This window comes from Salmo salar, chromosome ssa04 (genome assembly GCF_905237065.1).
Source record: "Salmo salar chromosome ssa04, Ssal_v3.1, whole genome shotgun sequence".
Classification (NCBI taxonomy): domain Eukaryota; kingdom Metazoa; phylum Chordata; class Actinopteri; order Salmoniformes; family Salmonidae; genus Salmo; species Salmo salar.
In genome coordinates, this window is record NC_059445.1 from 40,185,409 (window position 1) to 40,211,078 (window position 25,670).

The window sequence follows — 25,670 nt, forward strand, 5'->3', positions numbered from 1 at the left end:
TAAGTGTATGATACGAAATCAAGTGTTTCTTGGTTCTCACAGATCCTATCACGTTTTAATTTATTTCAAGTTTGGTTGAGATGTATTCCTAGATGATTATATGGACTAGTGGCTTATACACTGAGTATGCAAAACATTTAGGACACCTTCTTAATATTGAGTTGCAACCCCCCTTTTCTCCTCAGAACAGCTTCAATTCTTCCGGGCATGGACTCTACAAGGTGTTGAAAGCGTTCCACAGGGATGCTGGCCCATGTTGTCTCCAATGCTTCCCACGGTTGTGTCAAGTTGACTGGATGTCCTTTGGGTGGTGGACCATTCTTGATACACATGGGAAACTGTTGAGAGTGAAAAACCCAGCACATTGCAGTTCTTGACACAAACTGGTGCTCCTGGCACCTACTACCATACCCCGTTCAAATGCACTTAGTTTTGCCCCTTCACGCTTTAAATGGCACACATACACAATCCATATCTCAATTGTCTCAAGGCTTAAAATCCATTTTTTAACCTCCCCCTCCCCTTTATCTCCAGTAATTGCAGTGGATTTAACAAGTGACATCAATAAGGGATTGTAGCTTTCACCTGGTCAGTCTATGTCATGGAAAGAGCAAGTGTTCCTAATGTTTTGAACAATCAGTGTATACCTTGTCCTAGTAGCACCCTAGTGGCTCAAAGCCTCACGTGTCTTGTTCTAGTTCTGTGAAACCATAATGCTATGTGCTGTGCCCAGCAGTTGTCTTACTATCATTCAGTGGTGGAAAAATTACCAAATTGTCATACTTCAGTAAAAGTAAAGATACCTTAATAAAAAATGACTAAAGTAAAAGTGAAAGTATGAATAATTTCAAATTCCTTATATTAAGCGAACCAGACGGCACTATTTGTTTTTTTATTTATTTACGGATTGCCAGGGGCACACTCCAACACTCAGACATGATTTACAAATGAAGCATTTGTGTTTAGTGAGTCAGAGGCAATAGTGATGATCAGGGATGTTCTCTTGATAAGTGCCTTAATTTGACCATTTTCTTGTCCTGCTAGCCATTCAAAATGTAACAAGTACTTTTGGGTGTCAGGGAAAATGTATGGAGTAAAAAGTACATTATTTTGTTTAGGAATGTAGTGAAGTTAAAGTAAAAGTTGTCAAAAAATATAAATAGTAAAGTACAGATACCCCAAAAAACTACTTAACCTCTTACATCTAGACGTTCCGCTAGCGGAACACCTGCTCCAATATCCAATGATGGGCGTGGCGCGAAATACAAATTCCTCTAAAATCCAAACCTTCAATTTTTCAAACATATGACTATTTCACAGCATTTTAAAGACAAGACTCTCGTTAATCTAACCACACTGTCCGATTTCAAAAAGGCTTTACAGCGAAAGCAAAACATTAGATTATGTCAGCAGAGTACCCAGCCAGAAATAATCAGACACCCATTTTTCAAGCTAGCATATAATGTCACAAAAACCCAGAAGACAGCTAAATGCAGCACTAACCTTTGATGATCTTCATCAGATGACACACCTAGGACATTATGTTATACAATACATGCATGTTTTGTTCAATCAAGTATCAAAAAACAGCTTTTTACATTAGCATGTGACGTTCAGAACTAACATACCCCCCGCAAACTTCCGGGGAATTTACTAACAATTTACTAAATTACTCACGATAAACGTTCACAAAAAGCATAACAATTATTTTAAGAATTATAGATACAGAACTCCTCTATGCACTCGATATGTCCGATTTTAAAATAGCTTTTCGGTGAAAGCACATTTTGCAATATTCTAAGTACATAGCCCAGCCATCACGGGCTAGCTATTTAGACACCCGGCAAGTTTAGCCTTCACCAAAATCAGATTTACTATTACAAAAGTTTGATTACCTTTTGTTGTCTTCGTCAGAATGCACTCCCAGGACTGCTACTTCAATAACAAATGTTGGTTTGGTCCAAAATAATCCATCGTTATATCCGAATAGCGGCGTTTTGTTCGTGCGTTCCAGAAACTATCCGAAATGGTAAATCAGGGTCGTGCGCATGGGCGCATTTCGTGACCAAAAAATTCTAAATATTCCATTACCGTACTTCGAAGCATGTCAACCGCTGTTTAAAATCAATTTTTATGCAATTTATCTCGTAAAAAAGCGATAATATTCCGACCGGGAATCTCCTTTTCGGCAAACAGAGGAAAAAACACAAAGACGGGGGCGGCCAGTGCACGCGCCTAAGCCCACAGTCCCTTGATCGGCCACTTGAGAAAGGCGATAATGTGTTTCAGCCTGGGGCTGGAATGACGACATTCAGGTTTTCCCGGGCTCTGAGAGCCTATGGAAGACGTAGGAAGTGTCACGTTAGAGCAGAGATCCTTTGTAATGGATAGAGATGGCAAAGAAGTTCAAGAAATGGTCAGACAGGGTACTTCCTGTACAGAATCTTCTCACGTTTTGGCCTGCCAAATGAGTTTTGTTATACTCACAGACACCATTCAAACAGTTTTAGAAACTTTGGAGTGTTTTCGATCCAAAGCTAATAATTATATGCATATTCTAGTTTCTGGGCAGGACTAATAATCAGATTAAATCGGGTACGTTTTTTATCCAGCCGTGAAAACACTGCCCCCTAGCCATAACAGGTTAAGTAGTACTTTCAAGTATTTTTACATAAGTACTTTACACAACTACTATTTTTTGCTAATAAATGATCATTATTTGGGAAAGGGAAAAGGGGATACCTAGTCAGTTGTACAACTGAATGCCTTCAACTGAAATGTGTCTTCCACATTTAACCCAACCCCTCTGAATCAGAGCGGTGTGGGGGGCTGCCTTAATCGACATCCAAGTCTTCAGCGCCCGGGGAACAGTGTGTTAACTGCCTTGCTCAGGGGCAGAACGACAGATTTTTACCTTGTTAGCTCAGGGATTTTGATCCAGCAAGATCATTCAGAGTTTGTGACTATTTACCCACGCAACAGGGGTACAACATAGCAATTGCCAATGTAATTCACTGTATATGGAATAAATATTGAACTGTCAAGGAACATTTCTAGGCTATTACCTAGGGTGTCTACTAACCAAATATGTTTAGTTTTGGAGGGGGACTGTGTTGTACGGATTGTCGCTGGCTTTTTACTCCTCCCCTTCCACAGCCCCAAACGCAATACACTCTATTGGACTGTCTGCTACCTGTCCCAGCTAAAGTGCGGTGGAAAAGCCAAGTTATAGGAAGTGATACTAATTGAGTGTATGTAAACTTCTGACCCACTGGGAATGTGATGAAAGAAATAAAAACTGAAATAAATCCTTCTCTCTACTATTATTCTGACATTTCACATTCTTAAAATAAAGTCTTGATCCTAACTGACCTAAAACAGGGAATTTTTACTCTGATTAAATGTCAGGAATTGTTTAAATGTATTTGGCTGTTTTTGTATGTAAACTTCCGACTACAACTGTATGTACAGTTTACACGGAGAGTGCATAGAACTAGGAAGCATCATTCGACATGTTCCTGCACGGTGTCTTTGAAGAGGTTAAGGACAAGCTTGCTGCTCGGAAGTTACCCACGGATCTTGACTCCCTCATCTCTTGACCATCTGCATCGTTGGCCGATTGCGGAAACGACGGATGGAGAGGAAATTCCATTTCGCTCACACGTCCAGGGATTCAACCTCGCCTCCGAGTCATCCCGGAGGTCCCCGACGTTCCCGTTGCCGAGAGCACCCAACGTTTCCCGACCTTCCTCGAGAGTCACCAAAGACAGCCAAGGCACTGTTTCCCGAGCCTATGCAACTAGGCAGAGCTAGGCTGTCGCCAGCAGAATGGCAACACAGGATCAAGACAAGGAGCTGTCTGTATTGCAGGACTTTTGGTTATTTTGTGTCCTCTTGCCCTGTAAAAGACCAGGCCCACCGGTAGGAGCGAGTACTCTGGTGGGCCATATGGAGAACTTTTCTGCTTCCCTTACTTGCACCCCTTTTCATGTCATTCAGCTGTGGGGAAACCAGTCCAAATGTCTCCGGGTCCTCATTGACTCTGGGTCCTATGAGTGCTTTTTGGACGCCACACTGGCTTCCGAGCTGAACATCCCCACTCAGCCCCTCTCCATTCCCATAGATGTTAGAGCGCTGGACGGGTGCTCCATAGGTCGGGTCACCCACAACACCACTTCCATCAACCTACGTGTGTCAGGGAATCACAGCTAGACCATTCAATACCTGCTCATCAAGTCCCCCCAGATTCCCATGGTTTTGGGATTCTCCTGGCTCCAGCGAAACAGTCCCCTCATCAACTGGTCTGCGGGTGCTATCATGGGCTGGAGTCCATTTTGCCACGGCCATTGTCTGAAGTCGGTGCAACCTGCCCCGGGATATCTTCCTGGGGGCTCGGAAGTTGCTCCGGACCTCTCCGCCATTCCCGCGGAGTACCAGGACCCTCTAGGAGGTGTTCAGCAAGTCCCTGGCCACTTACCTTCCACCGCACCGCCCCTATGACTGCGGGATTGACCTTTTCCCTAGCACCACGCCACCCCGGGGACGTCTGTACTCTCTGTCGGAACCAGAGACCAAGGCTATGGAGACCTACATTGGGGACTCCCTAGCTACAGGATTTATCTTTCTTTCTTCCTCTCCCGCTGGCGCAGCTTTCTTCCTTGTGGAGAAAAAGGACAAGACCCTGCGCCTGTGCATTGACTACCGGGGACTCAATGACATTACTGTGAAGAACCGTTATCCGCTACCAGTCATTTCCTCGGCCTTCGAGCTGCTCCAGGGGGCCACTGTTTTCTCCAAGCTGGATCTACGAAACGCCTACCACCTGGTGCGGATACGAGAGGGAGACGAGTGGAAGACCGCTTTCAACACGGCCAGTGGCCACTACGAATATCTGGTCATGCCCTTTGGCCTAACCAACGCCCCTGCCATGTTCCAGGCTCTGGTGAATGATGCTCTCCACGTGATGCTTAACCGGTTTGTCTTCGTCTACGTTGATGACATCATCGTCTTCTTCCACTCCTCCCAAGAACACGTGCTCCATGTCCGACAGGTTCTCCAGCGCCTTCTGGAGAACCAGTTGTTTGTTAAAACGGAAAAGTGTGACTTCCATCGTTCCACCATTCCCTTTCTTGGCTACACCATCTCTGCTGGGAGTTTCCAGTTGGATCCCGAGAAGGTGAGAGCGGTGGAGGATTGGCCCTCAGCCCACGTCCAGGGTGCAGCTGCAACGCTTCCTGGGGTTCGCCAACTTTTATTGCTGCATTATCCGGGGTTACAGCAACCTGACCTCCCCCCTGTCTGCACTCACTTCTACCAAGGTTCCGTTCACGTGGTCCTCTGCTGTTGACCGGGCGTTCCGGGACCTTAAACACCACTTCACCACTGCTCCAATCCTGGTTCACCCTGACCCTTCCCGTCAGTTCATGGTGGAGGCCGATGCTTCGGATGTCGGAATGGGGGCTGTTCTGTCCCAACGTTCTGCCCTGGACCTTAAGCTACATCCCTGCGCCTTCCCACCGCCTCAACGCCACAGAGAGGAACTACGATGTGTGGAATCGGGAGCTTCTCGCGGTGAAGGAATGGAGGTGTTGGAGGAATGGATGCACTGGCTAGAAGGGGCGGAACATCCATTCATTGTGTTCATTCATTCACTGGGGTATAGGGAAGGCGCAGCGGTCCCAGCCAAGCTCTGGGGGGGCAGATAACCGGATGTTTGTGCCTGACGCTGTCCGCTCTGCGTTCCTGGAGTGGGCCCATTCCTCTAGGCTTGCCTGTCACCCAGGCTCTCGTCACACCCTGGCCTTAGTGCGACAATTCTTTTGGTGGCCGACAATGGTTCCGGATGTTGCCGCGTTTGTCACTGCCTGCACGGTCTGCGCACAGAACAAGACTCCTCGACAAGCTCCGGCTGGTCTTCTCCAACCACTGCCTGTCCCTCACCGTCCCTGGTCCCATACCTCCCTGGATTTCGTCACAGGTCTCCCCCCGTCTGAGGGCAACAATGCCATGCTGACTGTGGTCGACCAGTTTTCCAAAGCCGCCCATTTAATTCCTCTCCCCAAACTATCCTCGGCCAAGGAGACAGCCCAGCTTATGGTGCAGATCTTCTGGATCCACGGACTCCCGGTGGACATGGTCTCCGACCGGGATCCGCAGTTCTCGTCCCGGTTCTGGAAGGCATTCTGCACACTCATTGGGTCGTCGGCCACCCTGTCTAGATTCCACCCCCAGTCCAACGGCCAGTCGGAGCGAGCCAACCAGGACTTAGAGACGACTCTTCGCTGTCTAGTCTCCGCCAACCCTACCACCTGGAGTCAGCAACTGGTATGGGTTGAGTACGCTCGCAAAATACCTTCCTTGCTCTGCTACGGGTTTCTCTCCCTTCGAGTGTTCCTTGGGAAATCAGCCTCCGCTCTTCCCCGAGCAAGAGGAGGAAGTCAGCAATCCCTCTGCCCAGATGTTCATCCGCCTCTGTTGCCGTACCTGGAAGAGAGCTCGGGTCGCTCTGTTGAAGACCACTTCCAGGCATAGGCGACAAGCGGATTGCCACCGGACCCCTGCTCCATGCTATCGGCTCGGGCAGAGGGTATGGCTCATCACCCGGGACCTGCCACTCCGGGTGGAGTCCCGTAAACTTTCCCCCCGTTTTTTCGGCCCATTCCCCATCTCTAGAGTCCTTAGCCCCACAGCTGTTCATCTTTTGTTACCCCATAACCTCCGTGTTCACCCTACTTTCCATGTGTCTAGGATTAAGACCGTGTCTCACAGCCCTTTGTCTTCTGTTTCCAGGCCCACCCCTCCTCCCTGTGTCATAGATGGCCATCCGGCATACACGGTGAGACGCCTCCTGAGTGTTCGACCACGGGGCAGGGGTTTCCAGTACCTGGCTGACTGGAAGGGTTATGACCCGGAGGAGAGGTGCTGGGTCCCCGCTAGAGACATCCTAGACTCAGCCCTCATCGCCGACTTCCACTGGCACCCCGGTTAACTAGGTACGCGCTCAGGTAGGACGCCAGGTGGTGACCCTAGAGGGGGAGATACTCTCACACCCTGATCTGTTTCACCTGTTTTTGTGATTGTCTCCACTCCCCTCCAGGTGTTGCCTATCTTCCCCATTATCCCCTGTGTATTTATACCTGTGTTCTCTGTTTGTCTGTTGCCAGTTCGTCTTGTTTGTCAAGTCAACCAGCGTTTTTGTTTCTCAGGTCCTGCTTTTCCCAGGCTCTCTTTTTCTCGCCTCCTGGTTTTGACCCTTGCCTGTCCTGACTCTGAGCCCGTCTGCCTGACCACTCTGACTGCCCTGACCCTGTGACCCTGACCCTGCCTGCCGACCTGTACCTTTGCCCCACCTCTGGATTATGGACCTCTGCCTACCCTGAGCCTGCCTGCCGTCCGGTATGTTTGCCCCACCTCTGGTTTACTGAACCCTGCCTGCCTTGACCTGTCTATTGCCTGCCCCTGTTGGATTATTGAACCATTGTTAATTCGACATTGTCTGCATCTGGGTCTTACCTTCAAACCTGATAGTATGTGTGTGTACATGTATGCGTGTGTGTGCAGGACTGTCAGTGTAGGTGTATGTGAGTGTCTGTCTAGAGACCTGTGAGTGGCATTTAGTCAGTGCAGATAATCAGTGCAGATACACTGTGGGTGAGGGTGGCCAGCCATCACCTAGCTGTTGAAATGTCTCAGTGCTTGGGCAAAGAAGCTGTTTAGAAGCCTGTTGGTCCGAGACTCAATGCTCCGGTACTGCCTGCCGGACGGTAGGGGAGAGAACAGTCGGGGACGACGCAACGTGGAGTGCCTGGATACAGCCCTTAGCCGTGGTATATTGGGCATATGCCACAAACCCCCGAGGTGCCTTATTGCTATTATAAACTGGTTACCAAGGTAATTAGACCAGTAAATAGTATTTTTTTTCACACCCATGGTATACGGTCTGATATGCCACAGTTTTAAGCCAATCAGCCTTCATGGCTCAAACTACCCGGTTTATAATGAACCAATAAGGCCCGAGCGGGTGTGGTATTGTGGTGGCTAATTTCTGCATTACCAAATGAGGAGAGTTACAAATTTCACACACAAGTCAGTTATACTTAAAACGACATCTTTAATAATTAAGATGCTTTTGCAAAAGCACTTGACCTTCAATGAACCATTGAAAAGTGATTACACAAAATTACAAAGATCTTTTATACCCAAGACTCACCCCTCTCAACATACATGACGAACAACAGATCTTAGGAACAGTTCACAAAGGTTAAGTTCTGTTTGAAAGATATCTATAAAACATAGCAGACAGCAACTGCTGTATCAACAGTGTTCATTGTATAGACCAGTATCTGGTCCTCCTACCCCAAACTGGAACCGTTTCTCCCTGGTACGGTATAGAACAGAACCATTAGCTCATCCAATGGCATAAATCAATTGACAACTCTAGATACTCCCATCTCAAGTAAACCCCCTCTTGACTCCACTCCTGGACAAGCTCACTGAGGGGAGTGACTTGCGCACAGACATTGTGGAGACAAATAATTGGTTCCCCATTTATCACGCCATCTCTTCACATGGTTTAAGAATAGGTAAAGACACATTCACATATGAATACTCTGTTCCATTTTGACTTCTCCCCTCTCTGGGCCCCAAGTGACTAAGCCCTAGCTAAGGGAAAACTGTCAACACCAGAGTCCAAAGGGCACACCATCCTAATGACAAGTATCTCACATAAGCATATTATGCTAATAAAACATCTTAATTATCTATGTTCCCCAACTAATTCTGATTCATCCGCCACAGTATATGGCCAGTATACCGTGGCTAAAGGCTGTTCTTATGCACGACGCAACACGGAGTGCCTGGGTACAGCCCTTATCTGTGGTATATAGGCAATATACCACAAACCACCGAGGTGCCTTATTGCTATTATAAACTGGTTACCAAAGTAATTACAGCAGTAAAAATTCATGTTATGCCATTTATTTTGACTGCTTTTAGCCAATCAGCATTCAGGGCTCAAACCACCCAGTTTAGAATACCAGGTATGGCATGTGTTGAATAGTTGTTTCTGTTTGGCTTGAAGGGCATTCTACACCGCACGGTATATCAGCATGGTAGAATTCAATGGCTATAGTTCATTCTTACATGTTCTGTTTGAGCCGATTTTGAAGGCAAAGGTCAATTGAAAACATTATTGGCATTGTTCAATTTGATTTTCATAATAGCAAGCCAGGACTGACAGTTTGCTAAACTAAGAAGTCTGTTTGATTAAAAAAAAACAAAAAAACATTTTAGTAATTTAGCAGACACTCTTATCCAGAGCGATTTACAGGAGGAATTAGGTTTAAGTCCCTTGCTTTTACTTCACAAATGTTTCTCTATAAGCCAATATGTAATTTATAGGCCTACAGTTTATTGCATTCAGGGCTATGGAGTAGAGTGGAGTAGAGTGTTGCTGTGTATTTAGACGAGTCCTCCATGAAATAACACCATATGTAGATTCTACTGAAAAGTATTCCCAACCCCACTTTTACATTGACACATAATATACTTTTTTTTCTCTATAAACCAATAGGTATTTCATATACAGTGTATTGCATGGGGGCATTTATTTAACTTTGAAAATTAAAAAGAAGAAAACAATACATTTAATGCAAATTTCACTTAAATATGAATCATAGTTCAAGTTTAGACAATTATTTTTCAAATATCATGAATAAATACATTAATGTAATTACGTGGGGACTTTTATTATGAACATTTTCTAAATTCCGAAACAGGGAAGTATTTTGTTTAATGTCGCTGACAAGACGCTGGTAGATGGAATAGTTACACATATCTTTGTTGAGACTGTAACGTTAGCCACCTAAGTTTACGAAAATACCTGAAAGGGGACTTCTTAAAAGGTATGTTTTGCAGCATTCGCCATTTGTATTTCATGTGGTAGTTGAACTGGATGTATAAACTTTCACCCCGAAACTATCTTGCTAGAAAGCTATGGTTAGCTTCTTGCTAGCTAGTTTCCAGGCTGTGGTCAGCAAGGCAGCGTTCTTCAGCGGTGCGTGCAGCTAGCTAACAATAATGCACTAACTTTATAGCTACATGGTACATACTTGATAGCTAATCTTTATTCATCAGGGGTGAGAAGATATTGGGGTTTCGTTTTTCAGAGTTAAAGATGCATAGTTAGCTAGTTAATAGTAACTGGCTGTTATTGTGCCGAGGCCTTCGGCGAAGGCCCATTCGCTGTAACTAGCTACTTTAGCTAACGTTAGCTTGCATCTACGTTGTTCTGGGCTGGGAAACGTATTATTATTTCGTATTGTTATTTAATACCACCGTGAAATGCTTACTTACAAGCCCTTAACAACAATGCCGTTCAGGAGATAGTTAAGAAAATATTTATGAAATAAACTAAAGTAAAAAATGTATAACACAATACAATTACATAACAATAACGAGGCTATATACAGGGGCTACCGGTACCGAGTCAATTTGCGGGGTTACAGGTTGGCCGAGGTCGTTTTTACATGTAGGTTGGAGTAAAGTGACTATGCATAGATAATAAACTACGAGTAGCAGCAGTGTAAATAGTCCGGGTGGCCATTTTATTAATTGTTCAGCAGTCGTATTGCTTCGGGGTAGAAGCTGATGAGGAGCCTTTTGGACATAGACTTGACGCTTCGGTATCTTCTTGCCGTGCGGTAGCATAGAGAACAGTCTATGACTTGGGTGACAGGAGTCTTTGACCATTTTTTGGGACTTCCTCTGACAACGCCTAGTGTATAGGTTGCCGTAGACATGTTCATAGGTTACATCTTCAGTTGAAATGACTGAACACCATTTTCCCCCAATTTCAGAATAAACTTCTCTGTGCCCTGACGGTTTGAGGATGGAGGACAGTGAGGGTCACAGCTCTGCACACCAAGGATCTGGTGATGGAGCGATGAGCACCATGAACTTATATGCCACTCTGGGGCTCTCTCCAGAAGACGTGGATGCTCTGGCCCAGATTCCAGAGAATGAGATCAGTGTGGAGACGTTACCCTATCTGATAATGAAACTGAAGGCCAAACGAGCCAAGCAAGAGGAGCAGGGACAGGCCTCCCCAAAAGGAGACAGCTGTCAGGAGGATACAGATGATGGAGACCTTAGCAAACGAGACAGTCCCCCTGCAGTCCCTCGTCGGTCAAACAGCCATTGTGACACTGATTATAGGAGAGTGGAGATTCACAGTCGACCGGGGCGGCGACCACAGCGGACTGAAGCAAGGAGAGGTTCCCGTCACACTAGGCCCCCAATTGAAAAACCATCCGACAGCCAGCAAAAGATTCCTTTCTCCCTATCAAGTGGATGATTTTCATGGAGTTGTGCCCAAGATTTACCCACACACATGCTCTCTATGCTTATGCATGTTGAATTCTAATAAGGTAAGCTTTGTTATATTTCAAAACTCTTGCTGTTGGACTGTTTCTATATCATTTTAATCAGAACACTCAACCTTCCATGAGGGCATTAATTTAGCCTAATATGGGTTCGTTTTTTTCACAGACATGGAAGGAACATCTCAATGGATTACGACATGCGGATGGCTGTCTAGAACTCTCGCGTCTGTAAGTGTTTTCATGCAAAGTAAAACATTTAGAAACTGGACTGATACAGTTCACAAAATCAATTGGGATATTTTCTATAACAAGGTTTTATTCCATTTCGTTTTTTCTTTTCTGTTTTCTACAGATATCCAGATTGGAAAACACATGATACCCGGAAGGAAATGTGAGGGGAATGAAATTCAGCTTCATGTTGAAAACAGGCATGTTATGATGTAAAACCATTAGCTGTTCCTCTTCTTACTTAGCACTGTTTACGTTATCTTCCAGGTCCGACCCCATCCCAAGTAGAGATGCTATTTCACCGCCCAGGAGAACGCCACGTCCTGCTATGCCTTACAAGAGACAACATAGCTCAGACCGCGTAGGAGGTGATAACCCCAGTCCCGTTCCAAAGTCAAGTTTGATCCAGACCAAATAAGGTCCAATTGCAAACCACTTGAAAATAGATAATATCTCCTTTCATGTTTTCATCTTTAGGTGAAGTCTGGTCTGCACCAGAAAGACACCATTTGAAGCCCAAGGTAATGATGCCGCTTTTGTGGCATTGTTTTCTTATAAATGGAGCATTTTAATTCACTTCTTATGATGTTGTTTATTTGCTTAAAGCTACATGCTTGAATGTGTGATTTATATTTTGCTTCAGGCTGGCACAAAGGTGGTGGTCACAAAATTTCCCCTTGGCTCTGTTGGTGTAGAAGACTTGATGGCTTTGGCTAAGCCATTCGGCACAGTTGTAAAACATCTGGTGTTCCCCTGCAAGGTAAGTTCACAAATTGATAAGAAAAACGGAGTAATAAACACTCTAAACTCTTAAACATGCACTATGCAGAAATCGCTCTGCCATTTCCTGGTTGCTAAAATTGTAATAGTTCACCTAATTTCAGTGTATGTGACAAAACAAGTAAGTATAGTGTAGAGAATCATTGTGCCATCTAAACCTCTGTGAAACATATATTTTCAATAACCAAAAATACTATTTTTAGTTGTTTGAAGCTGGAGTACAAAAGTAAAAGACGGGAAGTGGGGAAGCATAGAAATAGCACACACAGAACAGATCTATCGATTCTTAGACTTGCTTTCAATGAGAATGACAGAGCTATATCTAATTTCTATGTGAATTTGGTTGGGTCGCCCAAAAACTTACATGTTGCAGCTTTAACATTCTCTCTCTTAAAAAAAGTTACATCTGTAGTTGAATGTCTATTGGATGATTCGGTATTGTATTTTTGTTACAGGGCTTCCTGGAGTTTGATTCTCACAAAGAGGCTGTCAATATGGTGAATCACTTCAGTGAAAACCAAGCTTTCGTGAAGGAAATTAAGTTGAATCTGTACCTGTCACCTATGGTGTGCAGTATTCATGTAAGTGCATCTGCCTCTTAAAAATGTGAGATTCTGTGTTCTTAATCACAGAGATCCCAGTATGAGCTTGTTTTTTCCTTTAGCCGCCAAGGTTGGATGAACCACCAGAAAAACGGCAGACCAAACAAGTTACCAATACAGTGGTTTGTTTTTCCCACCTACCTCCTGGGAAGGAAAGAGAATCAGAGATTCTTGATCTCGCCAAGATGTTTGGGGATGTGCGGCATTCAACATTTTCAAGTGACCAGGTAAGGTTCGAGCAATATGGAATTGAAGTGTGATCAATCAAATTCTGCAAATCTCTGGTGATTTCAAATAGACAACAATTATTAAAACAATTTAACAATGCAGCATGTATTTTTTTTTGTTGGTATGGCTAGGTATATTCATCACCGAAACCTCCATTATGCAGCACCTTCTCTAGCTTTGTCTAATGAATCCTCCCTTATTCATCTGCAGGCCCTGATTGAGATGGTAGATTGGAAGGATGCTGACATTATGGTGAAGTACTACCACTCCAACCCCCTCAAGATCAATGGAAAGAGTGTCAAAGTATACTTGTCACTGAAACGCCTGAGGTAAGTAAGAGTCCTTCAACTGGGGCAATGGTGGCCAGACCCAATTTTCCTGTTGGACTCATCAGGACGCTTGTGTCAGGGAAGTTTACCTCAATGGTTTTTGCCTTGTAGAGAAAGTCCTGACTCCACCACATCCAGAAGAGCAGATTCCAGTAAAGGCCGCAGCAGCCGACACAGAGAGGAGACTAGCAAGACCTCAAACTCCACAAACAAAGAGAAACCCAGTACAGACAAACAACCTGCTGAGAAAGTGACAGAACAAGGAGAAGGTCAACAAAGCACCTCAGAAGAGGTCAAGGAAGTGGTCAAGCAGGACATCAAGGAGGGGGAGATTGAGGGGTTGGTCAAAGAAGAGGACATTGATTTGGAAAACAAAGATCTGGACGAAGAGATTATCCAGGTGGAAGCTAAACAAAGCTTGTTAGATGACGACGTTGGAGCTGGTGTTGATACTAAAGACCCTGCTCCTTCCAAAAGTGCCTCTCTGGTGGCTGATTCTAAAGATGAGGGGGAAACCGAAATCTCAGAACTGTTGGCAGACGATACCTTGGAGGATTCTGACGTAAAGGCTGCCTCTGACGATGTCTCAATGGAGAACATGATGGATCAGGAGAGCTTTCATGAAGATGTAAGAAATGATTGTCATTTATATCTGTGACTGGAACCAACAAAGAAAGGCTTCTTGTTAGGGATGCACCGATATGACATTTTTGGCCGATACCAATGTCGGATATTTTCCTTGCCCCCAAAAAACTAGACCGATATAAAAAAATAGCTGCCTTTTAAGCATTCTAGTACAATTAAATAGTTTAAACACACACAGACACTGACCAAAAGGTTTTGTTGGCATTTACGTATGTCCCCATTACCAGTAAAACCTATTTCTTTCACTTGCTGTGCTGTTTCGTTGTTCATTTGTTCAGTCTCAACCAGGATTTCATCATACATGTCAAGCAGTGAAGTTTCAGCTCTGTCTGTCCGTGGCCTCTCTTCCTCGATGCGCACTGTCACTGTCTGTTTCCATCTTGTCCAGCTGTGTATGTAACATTTCACGTAAACCCTGTTTCTTGTCTGCATCGAAGTAACGGTCCTTGTACCTAGCTCGAGCATGGTGGCGACACAGTAGAGGCTCAGAGAGAATGCCACCGAATCGCTTGTTCACAGCCTCTAGTAGAGTACTTTTCCAAGTTAAGCCCACAGTCTGTGTTGGCATTTTTGTTAAGCAGGTTTTTCAATGCCTTGACAGGGTTTCACGTCTGCTGTAGATGCAGTTGAGCTTATTTCTCCAGTCAGTTGTTCGAATGGAGCTAGGAGTGTTCATGTTTCAAACATGTTCTCAAATGTCATTGAAATGGCAGCAGTGGTATGAGAACCAGCACATTCTTGAGCATGCAATACGGCTTTCCTCAGTAGGAAATCCTCATTGACCCACTGTGCTGTCAGACTCCTAATGCTAATGGGGCTGACATCGCTGGTCCAAATGTCAGTCGTGAAGCTAATAGCAGTGACGCCCATAGCAAGTAGCTCATGACTGAGTTTCGAGAATACCATGTAACTCCGGTAGGGCAACATCTGAAAAATAGCAACTACTTGGTAGTGCGTACTGGTGCTCGACCAGTCGGCGAAAGCCAACATCATCCACGACAGCGAACAGTTGATTGTAAAGGGCAATGAATTCCATTATCTTGGTATTAATAGATTTCGCCTTTGAGTTGTCTCGCTGAAATGTTCTTACTCTTTCAAATGACTGCTCGACTTGTTGACTGCTCGATCCACACAGCATACATTGTGGACTAGGTTAGGAATGCTGTGTTGCACGTGTAGCGCTATATTTTTTGTGGCGTCATTACCTCATCTACCTATGTTATATAGGTATGCACGTCAGCTTTGACATCGGTTTTGCACATCGGCGTTTAACTAGACATTGGGCCGACATTTGTTTTTTGCTAATATCGGCCGATTCCGATATGCTTACCGATATATCGTGCATCCCTAATTATTGTGCCCAGAATTGAAAATAAATTCATGTTAAATAACCAAGATGTGGGTTCCTAGCAATTGGTTCTTACAGCATGTGTGCTTCAACTCTTCAATTTGGTTGAAGTTCTGAGAGCATTCCTGAGAATGTAGTTTGGTTGAGTCATGGATTGTTGCAATATTGAGTTTGCTTTGTACCATAGCACGCTATGTACAGGGCCTTCTGAAAATATTCACACCCCTTGACTTATTCCACATTTTGTTGTTAGAGCCTGAATTAAAAATGAATTACGTTGATTTCCTCACCCATCTACACACAGTATGCATTATGACAAAGTGAAAACATGTTTTTAGAAATGTTTGCAAATGTATTGAAAAATGTAATACAGACATCTAATTTACGTAAGTATTCACACCCCTGAGGTCCATACATGTTAGAATCACATTTGGCAGTGATTACAGCAGTGAGTCTTTCTGGGTAGGTCTAAGAGATTTTCACATCTGGATTGTACAGTATTTGCAAACAATTCTTTAAACTCTGTCAAGTCGGTTGTTGATCATTGCAAGACAGACATTTTCAAGACTTGCCATAGATTTTCAAGCAGATTTAAGTCAACTGTAACTAGGCCACTCGGGAACATTCAATGTCGTCTTGGTAAGCAACTCCAGTGTAGATTTGGCCTTGTGTTTTAGGTTATTGGCCTGCTGAAAGGTGAATTTCTCCTAGTGTCTTGTAAAGCAGGATTTTTCCTCTAGGATTTTGCCTGTGCTTAGCTCTAATCAGTCTCTCTTCATCCTTAAACTCCCTAGAACTTACCGATGACAAGCATACCCATAACATGAAGCATCCAGCACCTTGCTTGAAAATGGGAAGTGGGGCTCAGTGATGTGTTGTTGACCCAAACATGTCGCTTTGTATTCAGGATATAAAGTTAATTTCTTTGCCTTATTGCAAACAGGATGCATGTTTTGGAATATTTTTACTCTGTACTGGCTTCCTCCTTTTCACTCATCGTTTAGGTTAGTATTGTGAAGTAACTACAATGTTGATCCATCCTCAGGTTTCTCCTATCACAGCCATTAAACTCGAACTGTTTTAGTCACCATTGGCTTCATGGTGAAATCCCTGAGCGATTTCTTCCCTCTCTGAGTTAGGAAGGACGGCAGTATATTTGTAGTGACTAGGTGTATTGATACGGCATCCAAAGTGTAATTAATAACTTCACAATGCTCAAAGGGATATTCAATGTGTTATTTTTATATTTTTTCTACCAATTGGGGCCCTTATTTGCGAGGCATTGGAAAACCTCCCTGGTCTTTGTTTGAAATTCACTGCTCGACTGAGGACCTTACAGATAATTGTATGTTCAGCACTATTATTGCACCGAGTAAGTCCATGCAACTTATGTGACTTGTTAAGCACATTGTTACTCCTGAACATATTTAGGCTTGCCAAAACAAAAAGGTTGAATACATATTGGACACGACATTTCTGTTTTTAATTAGTAAAATAAATTCTAAAACCATAAGTTCACTTTGACGTGGGGTATTCTGTGCAGGACAGTGACACACAATCTAAATGTAATCCATTTTAAATTCAGGCTTACACAACAATGTGGAAAAAGTTTAGGGGTAGAGTACTTTCTGAAGGCACTGTATGTAGGCTATATGATTTGCTCAGGGGCTATTCATTCCATCAGTTTTATGAGTGCCCTACAAATCAGATGGAGATCAGCTTTGAAGGATCTCCTTACGTTCCATGGTTTAATATCAAAGGTTATAGAGCCATCTCTGTACAAGCTCCAATTGTTTCCAGAAAACCTAGACTGACAGTAGTAATCCAGAACAGGTGCTTAAGCCAAACATTGTGGATGGATGTATCAGTTGATATGCTTATCTGTTCAGCCCTAACATGTTTTAAACCTGGACAGACCAAGAGGTTTGAATAATTTTGGATATTTAAGCTGTCAATGTAATTTGTAATACTGCAGCCACAGTTCACTTCCTAGCTTTGTGACATGGATCTTTATCACACTTCAGTGCTATTGAATACAGTTTTGCATACTTTTATGTTCAGTGTTTGAGCATCTTTTGACAGTTTCCCATTGCAACTTCACAAGTATTTGTCATAAGATACGATATGGTTCTGGTGCAGCACTGTGGAACTTGAAACTCAAATTCTTTAACTTATTGATGTTGTGGATTTATTTCCAACAGGACAATATGGATGACATGGATTTCCCTGAGAATATGGATGATTTTGTTACATTGGATGAACTCGACGACAGTACTGGAGGGGACACGTCACTGGGTAAGCAATGAATGATGAAAAACATTCTTACTTGGCAGCAATGGACAAACACATTTATTACAGTTGTTTAGCCTGTGTAGATAATCTCCAGATCATTTATAGTAATAATTACTTTTGTTTTTATTTGCAGAGTCAAAGGATGCTTCATGGGTTGGTATTCCTCCAAAAACGACATTAATTTAGAAACTTGTAGTTGGAATGTGTCAATTGTAAATTTGTTTTCTACAGGATGGAAAAGTTGTCCATATTAGCCCAATTAGAAAGGGATATGGAAACATGGCGGTGGCCCTATTGAAACTGGCAGAGCGGGCAAACGTGAAAGTTGTCAACCATTCCATATCCTTCCTCACACAGGAGGTATGTTCATAATTATGTTACTTGCGGATATGTTATTTGGGGATCAGTGTATTTTATTTTGTATGGTACTTATCTGGTTTTCTTCATGGGATGGAAATAATGTTGTCATAGCAACAGTGGTGAATAATTTGACATTCATGTAGTTCGGCATACAGGAAGGAGTTTATTTACTCAACCCTTGATTTGTGCAAACGTTTGCTGTCTTAGTTTTTATGACATTTAGCTTTTTCTATATTTTCAGGCATGGTTAGAGCTTGAAACTACCGAGGATGTACGTGAAATGGTGAAATTCTACAAAGGAAAAGGAGAGTTATTGAGGAAACATGTCAACGTTAGCATGTGCTTTTCACAGAAAAAGTTGGAGGTGGGTTTGGTGTCTGCTAAATGGTATAGTATCTATGCTTTCAATTGTTTGTTTTTCCTCCTCAATCTACACACAATACCCCATAATGACAAAGCAAAAACGGTTTGTTTTTTATATGTTTTATTTTGAATAAATTAGCAAAAATAAAACACTGAAATATCACATTTTACGTAAGGTTTCAGACCCCTTAATAATTTGTTGAAGCACTGTTGGCTGCTATTTCCGCCACGAGTCTTAGGGGAGTTTTTGGGGAGTTTCTCCCATTCTTCTCTGTAGATCCTCTCAAGCTCTGCCATGTTGGAAGGGGAGCGTTGCTGCACAGCTATTTTCAGGTCTCTCCAGAGATGTTAGATTGGGTTCAAGTCCATGCTTTGGCTGGGCCACTCAAAGATATTCAGAGACCTGTCCCGAAGCCACTCCTGCGTTGTCTTGGCTGTGTGCTTAGGGTCGTTGTCCTGTTGGAAGTTGAACCTTCACCCCAGTCTGAGATCCTGAGCTCTCTGGAGCAGGATTTCGTCAAGGATCTCTGTACTTTGCTCTGTTCATCTTTGCCTTGATCCTGACTAGTCTCCCAGTGCCTGCCGCTGAAGAACATCCCCTCAGCATGATGCTGCCACTACCATGCTTCACCGTAGGAATTATGCCAGGTTTGCTTCAGCGGTGACACTTGGCATTCAGGCCAAAGAGTTCCATCTTGGTTTCATCAGACCAGAGAATCTTGTTTCTCATGGTCTGTGAATCATTTAGGTGCTTTTTGCAAACCAAGTAGGCTGTCAAGTGCCTTTTACCGAGGAGTGGCTTCCGTCTGGCCACTCTACCACAAAGGCCTGATTGGTGGAGTGCTGCGTAGATGGTTGTCCTTCTGGAAGGTTCTCCCATCTCCACAGAGGAACTCTGGAGCTCTGTCAGTGGCCATCAGGTTCTTGCAAGGCCTTTCTCCCCCTATTGCTCAGTTTGGCTGGGCAGTCAGCTCTAGGAAGAGTCTTGGTGGTTCCAAACTTTTTCCATTTAAGAATGATGGAGGCCACTGTGTTCTTGGGGACATTCAATGCTTCAGAAATGTTTTGGTACACTTGTCCAGATCTGTGCGTCGACACAATCCTTTCTGAGCTCTACAGACAATTCCTTCAACCTCATGGCTTAGTTTTTGCTCTGACATGCACTGTCAACTGTGGGACCTTACATAGACAGGTGTGTGTGCCTTTCCAAATCATGTCCAATCAATTGAATTTACAAACATCTCAAGGATGATGAATGGAAACAGGATGCACCTGAGCGTTTTTTATATTTAGTAAATTGCAAACATTTCTAAAAACCTGTTTTTGCTTTGTCGTAATGGGGTATTGTGTGTAGATTGAGGAAAAATAATTTAATACATTTTAGAATAAGGCTGTAACGTAACAAAATGTGGAAAAAGTCAAGGGGTTTGAATACTTTCCAAATGCACTGTATTATAAACATAACTACACATAATACGCATCTTTGTGTTACAAATATTGACTGTGTAATGTGACTTTTGTTTCTGTCAATGTAGAGTCCTAGTGGGAGATCCATCTACATTTGTATGCTTCCACTCCAGAAGTACTCTGACGTCTCTCTTTTACGACTTGCCCAGCCTTTCGGGAAAATCACTGGCTATAATTTGAACTGGCCTCATGGAAAGGTAAAGTATCACCGGCCCATTATTATTTTTTTTATGTGGATGTCGTTTGTCTTTCTGTTGATATAGGACTCTCCCATCGATGTTTTTCTTTCTCCTTTCAGTGTTATATCCAGTTGGAGAGCGTGGAAGCCGCTCAGAAAATGGTGAAGTACTTCCAACGTCCACACAAGTTTTACGGCACCCTGTTAAGGGTCCGTTTGTGCAAAAAGGGAGACTCACTAATATACTGGTATGTAATTTTCAATGACCCCTAAGAATATGCAGTAGAGATGCTAATGATAGTTAGACAAAATGGAATTTGAAGAATGCTAGTATCCAGTCTGTCGATGCCAGTTTAATTGATTGGAATTTATTGGAAGAATATACAGCCAATGAAATAATCTGATAAAGAATGTTGTGATCTATGGTTAAATTGGACTGTATGAGGGCTGTATCTAAGTACCCTTTCATGATATAGTACTCCATTACATTCTGCCCTCCTGATACAGGAAGCCTCCAGTCAAATATGAGCTGTGGTTGGCCAGTCAGAAAGACAGAAGATCAAGAGATCATCATGGAGATGAAAAGACTAATGGCCGGTCAGCCAAAAGCCCCTGTCCAGAGGTGAAAGATGGTTATTGCTATGTTTTTGTTTCCTTAATTTAAACAAGGTGAAATATTGCCTTGTTAGTTAAATGCTTGCTGAATATTTATGCATTTAATTTTGGCATGTCCGTGAACAATCCTTTTACAGTTACAGGTTATTCAAGAAGTAATCAGTTAATGCACTTCACACAGAGAAGAGTGATGGTATTTCTTGGTGTTGGTCTCTCAGGCTAAGTAGAACAAATTAGTGATAGACATGATTGTTTTTGTATGGCCAGGATGTCCAGAGCCCTGTGTCTGACAGTGAGAGGGTCTGTGGGGACCCAGAAGGTGAAGAAGCCAGTGGTGTGGAAGCTATCCCAGAGGAGAAGAAGCAGGAGGAATCTCTGGGTCCTTATCAACCTGACAACCCTGTTGGTAAGAGGCTAGAGAAAAACTGACTTTTTTTTATTAACGGGGTGACGGGGATCTGATTAAATAACTTTTAGTGCCATATCAGTGAAAACACAAATATGTTTTTTTTCTCTCTCCTTTTACTTGCAGGGTTAGACTATCTGGTGCCAAGGACTGGGTTCTTCTGCAAGCTGTGCAACATCTTCTACACCAATGAGAAAACAGCCAAATCAGTCCACTGTAGCAGTGAGGAACATTATCTGAACCTTAAGGTAATTCTCAACTATGACGAGTCTGTCTTATGAATCATTCTTTGTGGTGTGACGTATTTGTAAGAAAATGTATTTGACCTTGGAGGCCAGAATACATTCAACTGTCAAATGTTAATTGTAAAATACTCATCACTATATCACCTATGCCTTTGGAATCTCAACCAAATGGAACGATATGGGACTTTTTAGGGGATCAGTTTTCAGCTGGAGATATGGTTTAACAATGCCCACTGATTTCCTTGAATTTTTTCAGAGAAAGATGGATAAAGAAACAGACCTCGGCTGATTGCAAGGATTGTCGTCCACCTGTGGTCTTCCCAGAGGAAGGCCGTTTTAGTATAAATGTTTCTGTCCAGTTTGTTTAACATTCCACTCTTTTCTGTTACTGTTGGCAACAGTTACCCATTTCAAATTAATTAATGCAGCCTATTATGAAATGTAGTCCCATTCTGTGGTTATGAATAGTACCTGGATTTAGTTTCCTCTTATTGAATAAACAAACATTTGACTTATTCTTTGACTTCTGGAAATACTTTTGACACCTTATGGAAAACATTTACTCTGAACCTACTGACCTTTAACATATTTGACAGAGGCCTATGGTTGTTTTAATGGTCAACTGTCATTTATCAAGGACATGTGGACAGGATTGGCTGGAACTACATGCCATAATTTGCCATAACCCAGAGAACCATTTGGTGCTTGACAGACAGCAGAGCTGGCTATGAAGATTCACCCAGTCTGTGGCAAGGAGCAGCACATTGCTTGAGGAAAGGACAAATGGGGGAGATTGTTCGGTCTAAAACATGAAAGATTTAAGCCATACAGGCCTAGATGCTTTTGAATGATAAACCAATAGGGGGAGAGTTCAGTAAATGTATTCCGTAACATTTTGCATAGTAAACTCGAGGCAATAAAAGTTGCACACTTTATATACAAGCTCCCAGTAATTTATTGGTGTGGTGGTTCATTTCTGTATTATCAAATGAGGAGAGACAACTTATCACATAAGTCAGAGTTATACTTAAACTAAATCTTTATTCACTTATGAGGAGAGCGGGTCACACAAACAAATTAATGATGCGAGTACTCTGCAATAACGATGGCTGGTCGACGAACCACCCTTAGATTTGTTGAGGCCCCAACACAAAGGATACAACGATCTTTTATAGCAAATATACACCCACTTAGTCTACATGACAAACAACATGTGTGGAATGGGTCACAAGGTAAGACTTGATAAATGAGAAAGGAGTATCTCCCAGCCAGATAGCATTTGCTATGAAGACTGTTCTTATTGTACAGAGTTTGGCCCCTAAAATGAGGCTCTGAACTCATGCCTGGTGCTTCATAATACATAAACACCAGATCATTCTATGGCATAAATTGTGAACTCCAGATACCCCTATCTGAAGTAAAACCCATGTCCTTGACCACATGCCTAGATGAGCTCACTGAGGGGAGTGAGCCTCTGGGTCATACACTATCCCAGGATAGGTGCAACATCAGAGATGACGTACAATGGTTACAGACACTACCCCACACATCCAGTCTCAGACCTTATCTCTCCCAAGGCCGAAGGAGGGAGTGACCGCACAGAAATTGTAATTGGTTCCTCATTAATCACACCATTCCTTCACATGGTTTGTAATAGGTAAAGATACATATCCACATATGAAGACAACGTTCCCTCCTGTCCTCTTCTCTTTCTGATATTCTACAGGTGATAGACAAGCCGAACTTCTCCCCTCTCTGGGCCCCAGGTGACTGAGGCCCATATGAGGTAGGAAGTGCATCTGCCATCACCAGGGTCCGAAGGGATACATTCTAGTAAGAGTTAAATAGTTTCAATCATATAAGCATATTATGCAGATAAGACAATTTAATTATCTATGTTACCGAGCTAATTCTGAATATTCCGCCTCATTGGGTAAACCAACATTTCCGCACCACTGTGCCTTATTCAGGGTAATGTCATGAATGCTTGAACCAGGTTATGTAGACAGTGGAATTAGTGCAAACAATGACAATAGTGAGGGGTGTGTCATCTTTATTAGGGTGATGAGAATGAAAAATGTTTCATTAAAACAGTTTACACCATGTTGAATATATTAGGCTATCATATCTCAACAATTAGATATTGTACATAGTATTAGCATCAACATACATTATTTCATCTTTGTCACATGCAATCTTTTGGTTCAACTGTAATGCACAATATGCAGAAAAAATCTATAGTAATCCTATGACTAACACAAATTTATTTCAAGAATATTATAGTAATACTCTAGTAATTACTATAGAAATCTGGGATTGTTATGTCCAGCCGGTAATACATCCTGTCCCCCGTGGACTGGCTCGTACGTAAAGCATCTTCCATTCAGTCTGCAAAGGCATAATTTCCCTCCTTTAATGGCGGGCAGTCGGGGGAAAAAAAATGGATTTTTTTTTTAATATAACACCATTAACCCAACCCCATTTTCGGACAATGGAGTTAAGTCAAGGACGTGAAACATTCTAAATTGTCCGAAAAAATTAAAAAAATGGTGGTGGAAAATTGTGTTTTATTAAGACCGTACACATTTTTTCAGACGGCCTGCCATTAAAGTCTGGTATCGGAGTTGTTGGCTAGAGCACACGTTCAAAGACCAGAGTGGGCACATTCACTATAAAAATGCAATTTATTTTGGTGACAAAATGATCAGTAGCCTAGAGTTAAAAATGTGATTCCAACCCATTTACTTGTTTTTTTATTTGGTACATGGAAATTTAACCACAAAAGTTATATGAACCCGGACTGACACTCGAACGGCGACAATCCAGTGGACGAGTTCGGCAGTGTGTTATGAGTATATTCAGCCCAGACGAGGAACTTGCTCCAGTTGATGGCCTGAGACAAAACAGCGGAGGAACTTCTCCAGTTCCTGGTTGGCCCGCTCAGTTTGCCCATTAGACTGTGGGTGGAACCGTGAGGAGAGACTCACCGACGCCCCCAACAGGGAGCAGAAGGCTTTCCAATACTGAGTGACGAACAAGGGCCCACGGTCCAAGACAATGTCCTGGGGAAGTTCATGTAGTCGAAAGACATGGGTAATCATGAGATCAGCGATCTCCTTTGCCGAGTGCTACTTGGGTAAGGCGATGAAATAGGCTGTATTGGAGAACCGATCAACGACCAGTGGGATAGTGGTAAGCCCTTGGGATGGAGGTAACCGTGTGATAAAGTCTACAGACAGGTGGGACCAGGGCCGGTTGGGGATGAGCAGAGGTTGGAGCAACCCAGCAGGTCACTGTCTTGAGGAATTGCTTTGGGCTCACATCCTCAATCATGTTGGGCCACTAGAATCTCCGCCTCAGGAACTCCAGTGTCTGATTAACCCCTGGATGCCTAGTTCATTTAGAGGAGTGTTCCCATTGTAGTTCTCAATAACGGGCTAATCGCGGAACATAAAGTCTGTTAGTGGGACCGAGCTGGGGTCAGGTTCTCGGGTCTGTGCTTGTCGTACCGTGGTCTCAATACTCCAGACCGCGGGAGCTGGGGATGATGGGCTCGGAGTCCCTCTCCTCATTAGAGATCTCGTGTTGGCTTCTGCTTTCTGATTCTTGGATCCCGGCGATAGGCTAGAGTGAAGTTGAACCTGTTAAAAAAGCATTCAACCTCTTGGCTTCTTCAAAGGAGACCAAGTTCTTATTGTCCGTCCAGATCACGAAAGGATGAAGTACCCCCTCCAACCAGTGTCTCCAACCCTCAAGGGCCCACTTGACTGCCAAGAGCTCCCGGTTGCCTACATCGTAGTTGCGTTCCGCTGGCGAGAACCGCTTGGAAAGAAAGGCACAGTCTCTTGTCCCCCTCGTTCCGCTGTGAAAGGACCGCCCCTGCTTCGTTGTCCGAGGTGTCCACCTCTACCACGAAGAGACGAGTAGGATCAGGATGAACAGGGATGGGTCCGGAGGTGAAACGTCCCTTGAGCTCCACGAATGCCCTGTCAGCCTCAGGGGGTCCAGACAAAACGGGTCTGGGACTTGCGAGTTAGGGCCATGAGAGGCGCTGCCACCACACCACAGTTGCGTATAAAACGCCTGTAAAAATGGGCAAATCCGATGAAGCGCTGGACTTGTTTGAGTGAGGCGGGACGGGGCCAGTCGGTGACCGCCTTAACCTTAATGGGGTCCATTTGGATTCCGGTGGCAGAGATAATG

At 43.5% G+C, this 25,670-nt stretch overlaps 1 protein-coding gene across 3 annotated transcripts; it reads left to right on the plus strand.

The window, feature by feature from the left end:
- The first annotated feature begins 9,754 nt into the window (after nt 1-9,754).
- Nucleotides 9,755-21,982, plus strand: LOC106603048 (matrin-3). Of its 3 annotated transcripts, none has more exons than XM_014196181.2 (21): nt 9,755-9,902; nt 10,857-11,426; nt 11,548-11,609; nt 11,734-11,772; nt 11,877-11,977; nt 12,087-12,130; nt 12,253-12,369; nt 12,845-12,970; nt 13,054-13,218; nt 13,430-13,548; nt 13,660-14,176; nt 17,743-17,836; nt 17,967-17,986; nt 18,065-18,193; nt 18,435-18,557; nt 20,092-20,220; nt 20,322-20,449; nt 20,709-20,823; nt 21,084-21,222; nt 21,349-21,470; nt 21,724-21,982. In XM_014196181.2, exons 2-21 carry the CDS (start codon nt 11,136-11,138, stop codon nt 21,754-21,756), a joined length of 2,613 nt encoding a protein of 870 aa, XP_014051656.2. In that variant the 5' UTR covers nt 9,755-9,902; nt 10,857-11,135; the 3' UTR covers nt 21,757-21,982. The 3 variants fall into 3 exon arrangements, with proteins under 3 accessions (XP_014051656.2, XP_014051658.2, XP_014051659.2); XM_014196183.2 differs by lacking the exon at nt 9,755-9,902 and adding an exon at nt 9,926-10,054; XM_014196184.2 differs by lacking the exon at nt 9,755-9,902 and adding an exon at nt 10,031-10,101.
- The last annotated feature ends 3,688 nt before the right edge of the window (nt 21,983-25,670 follow it).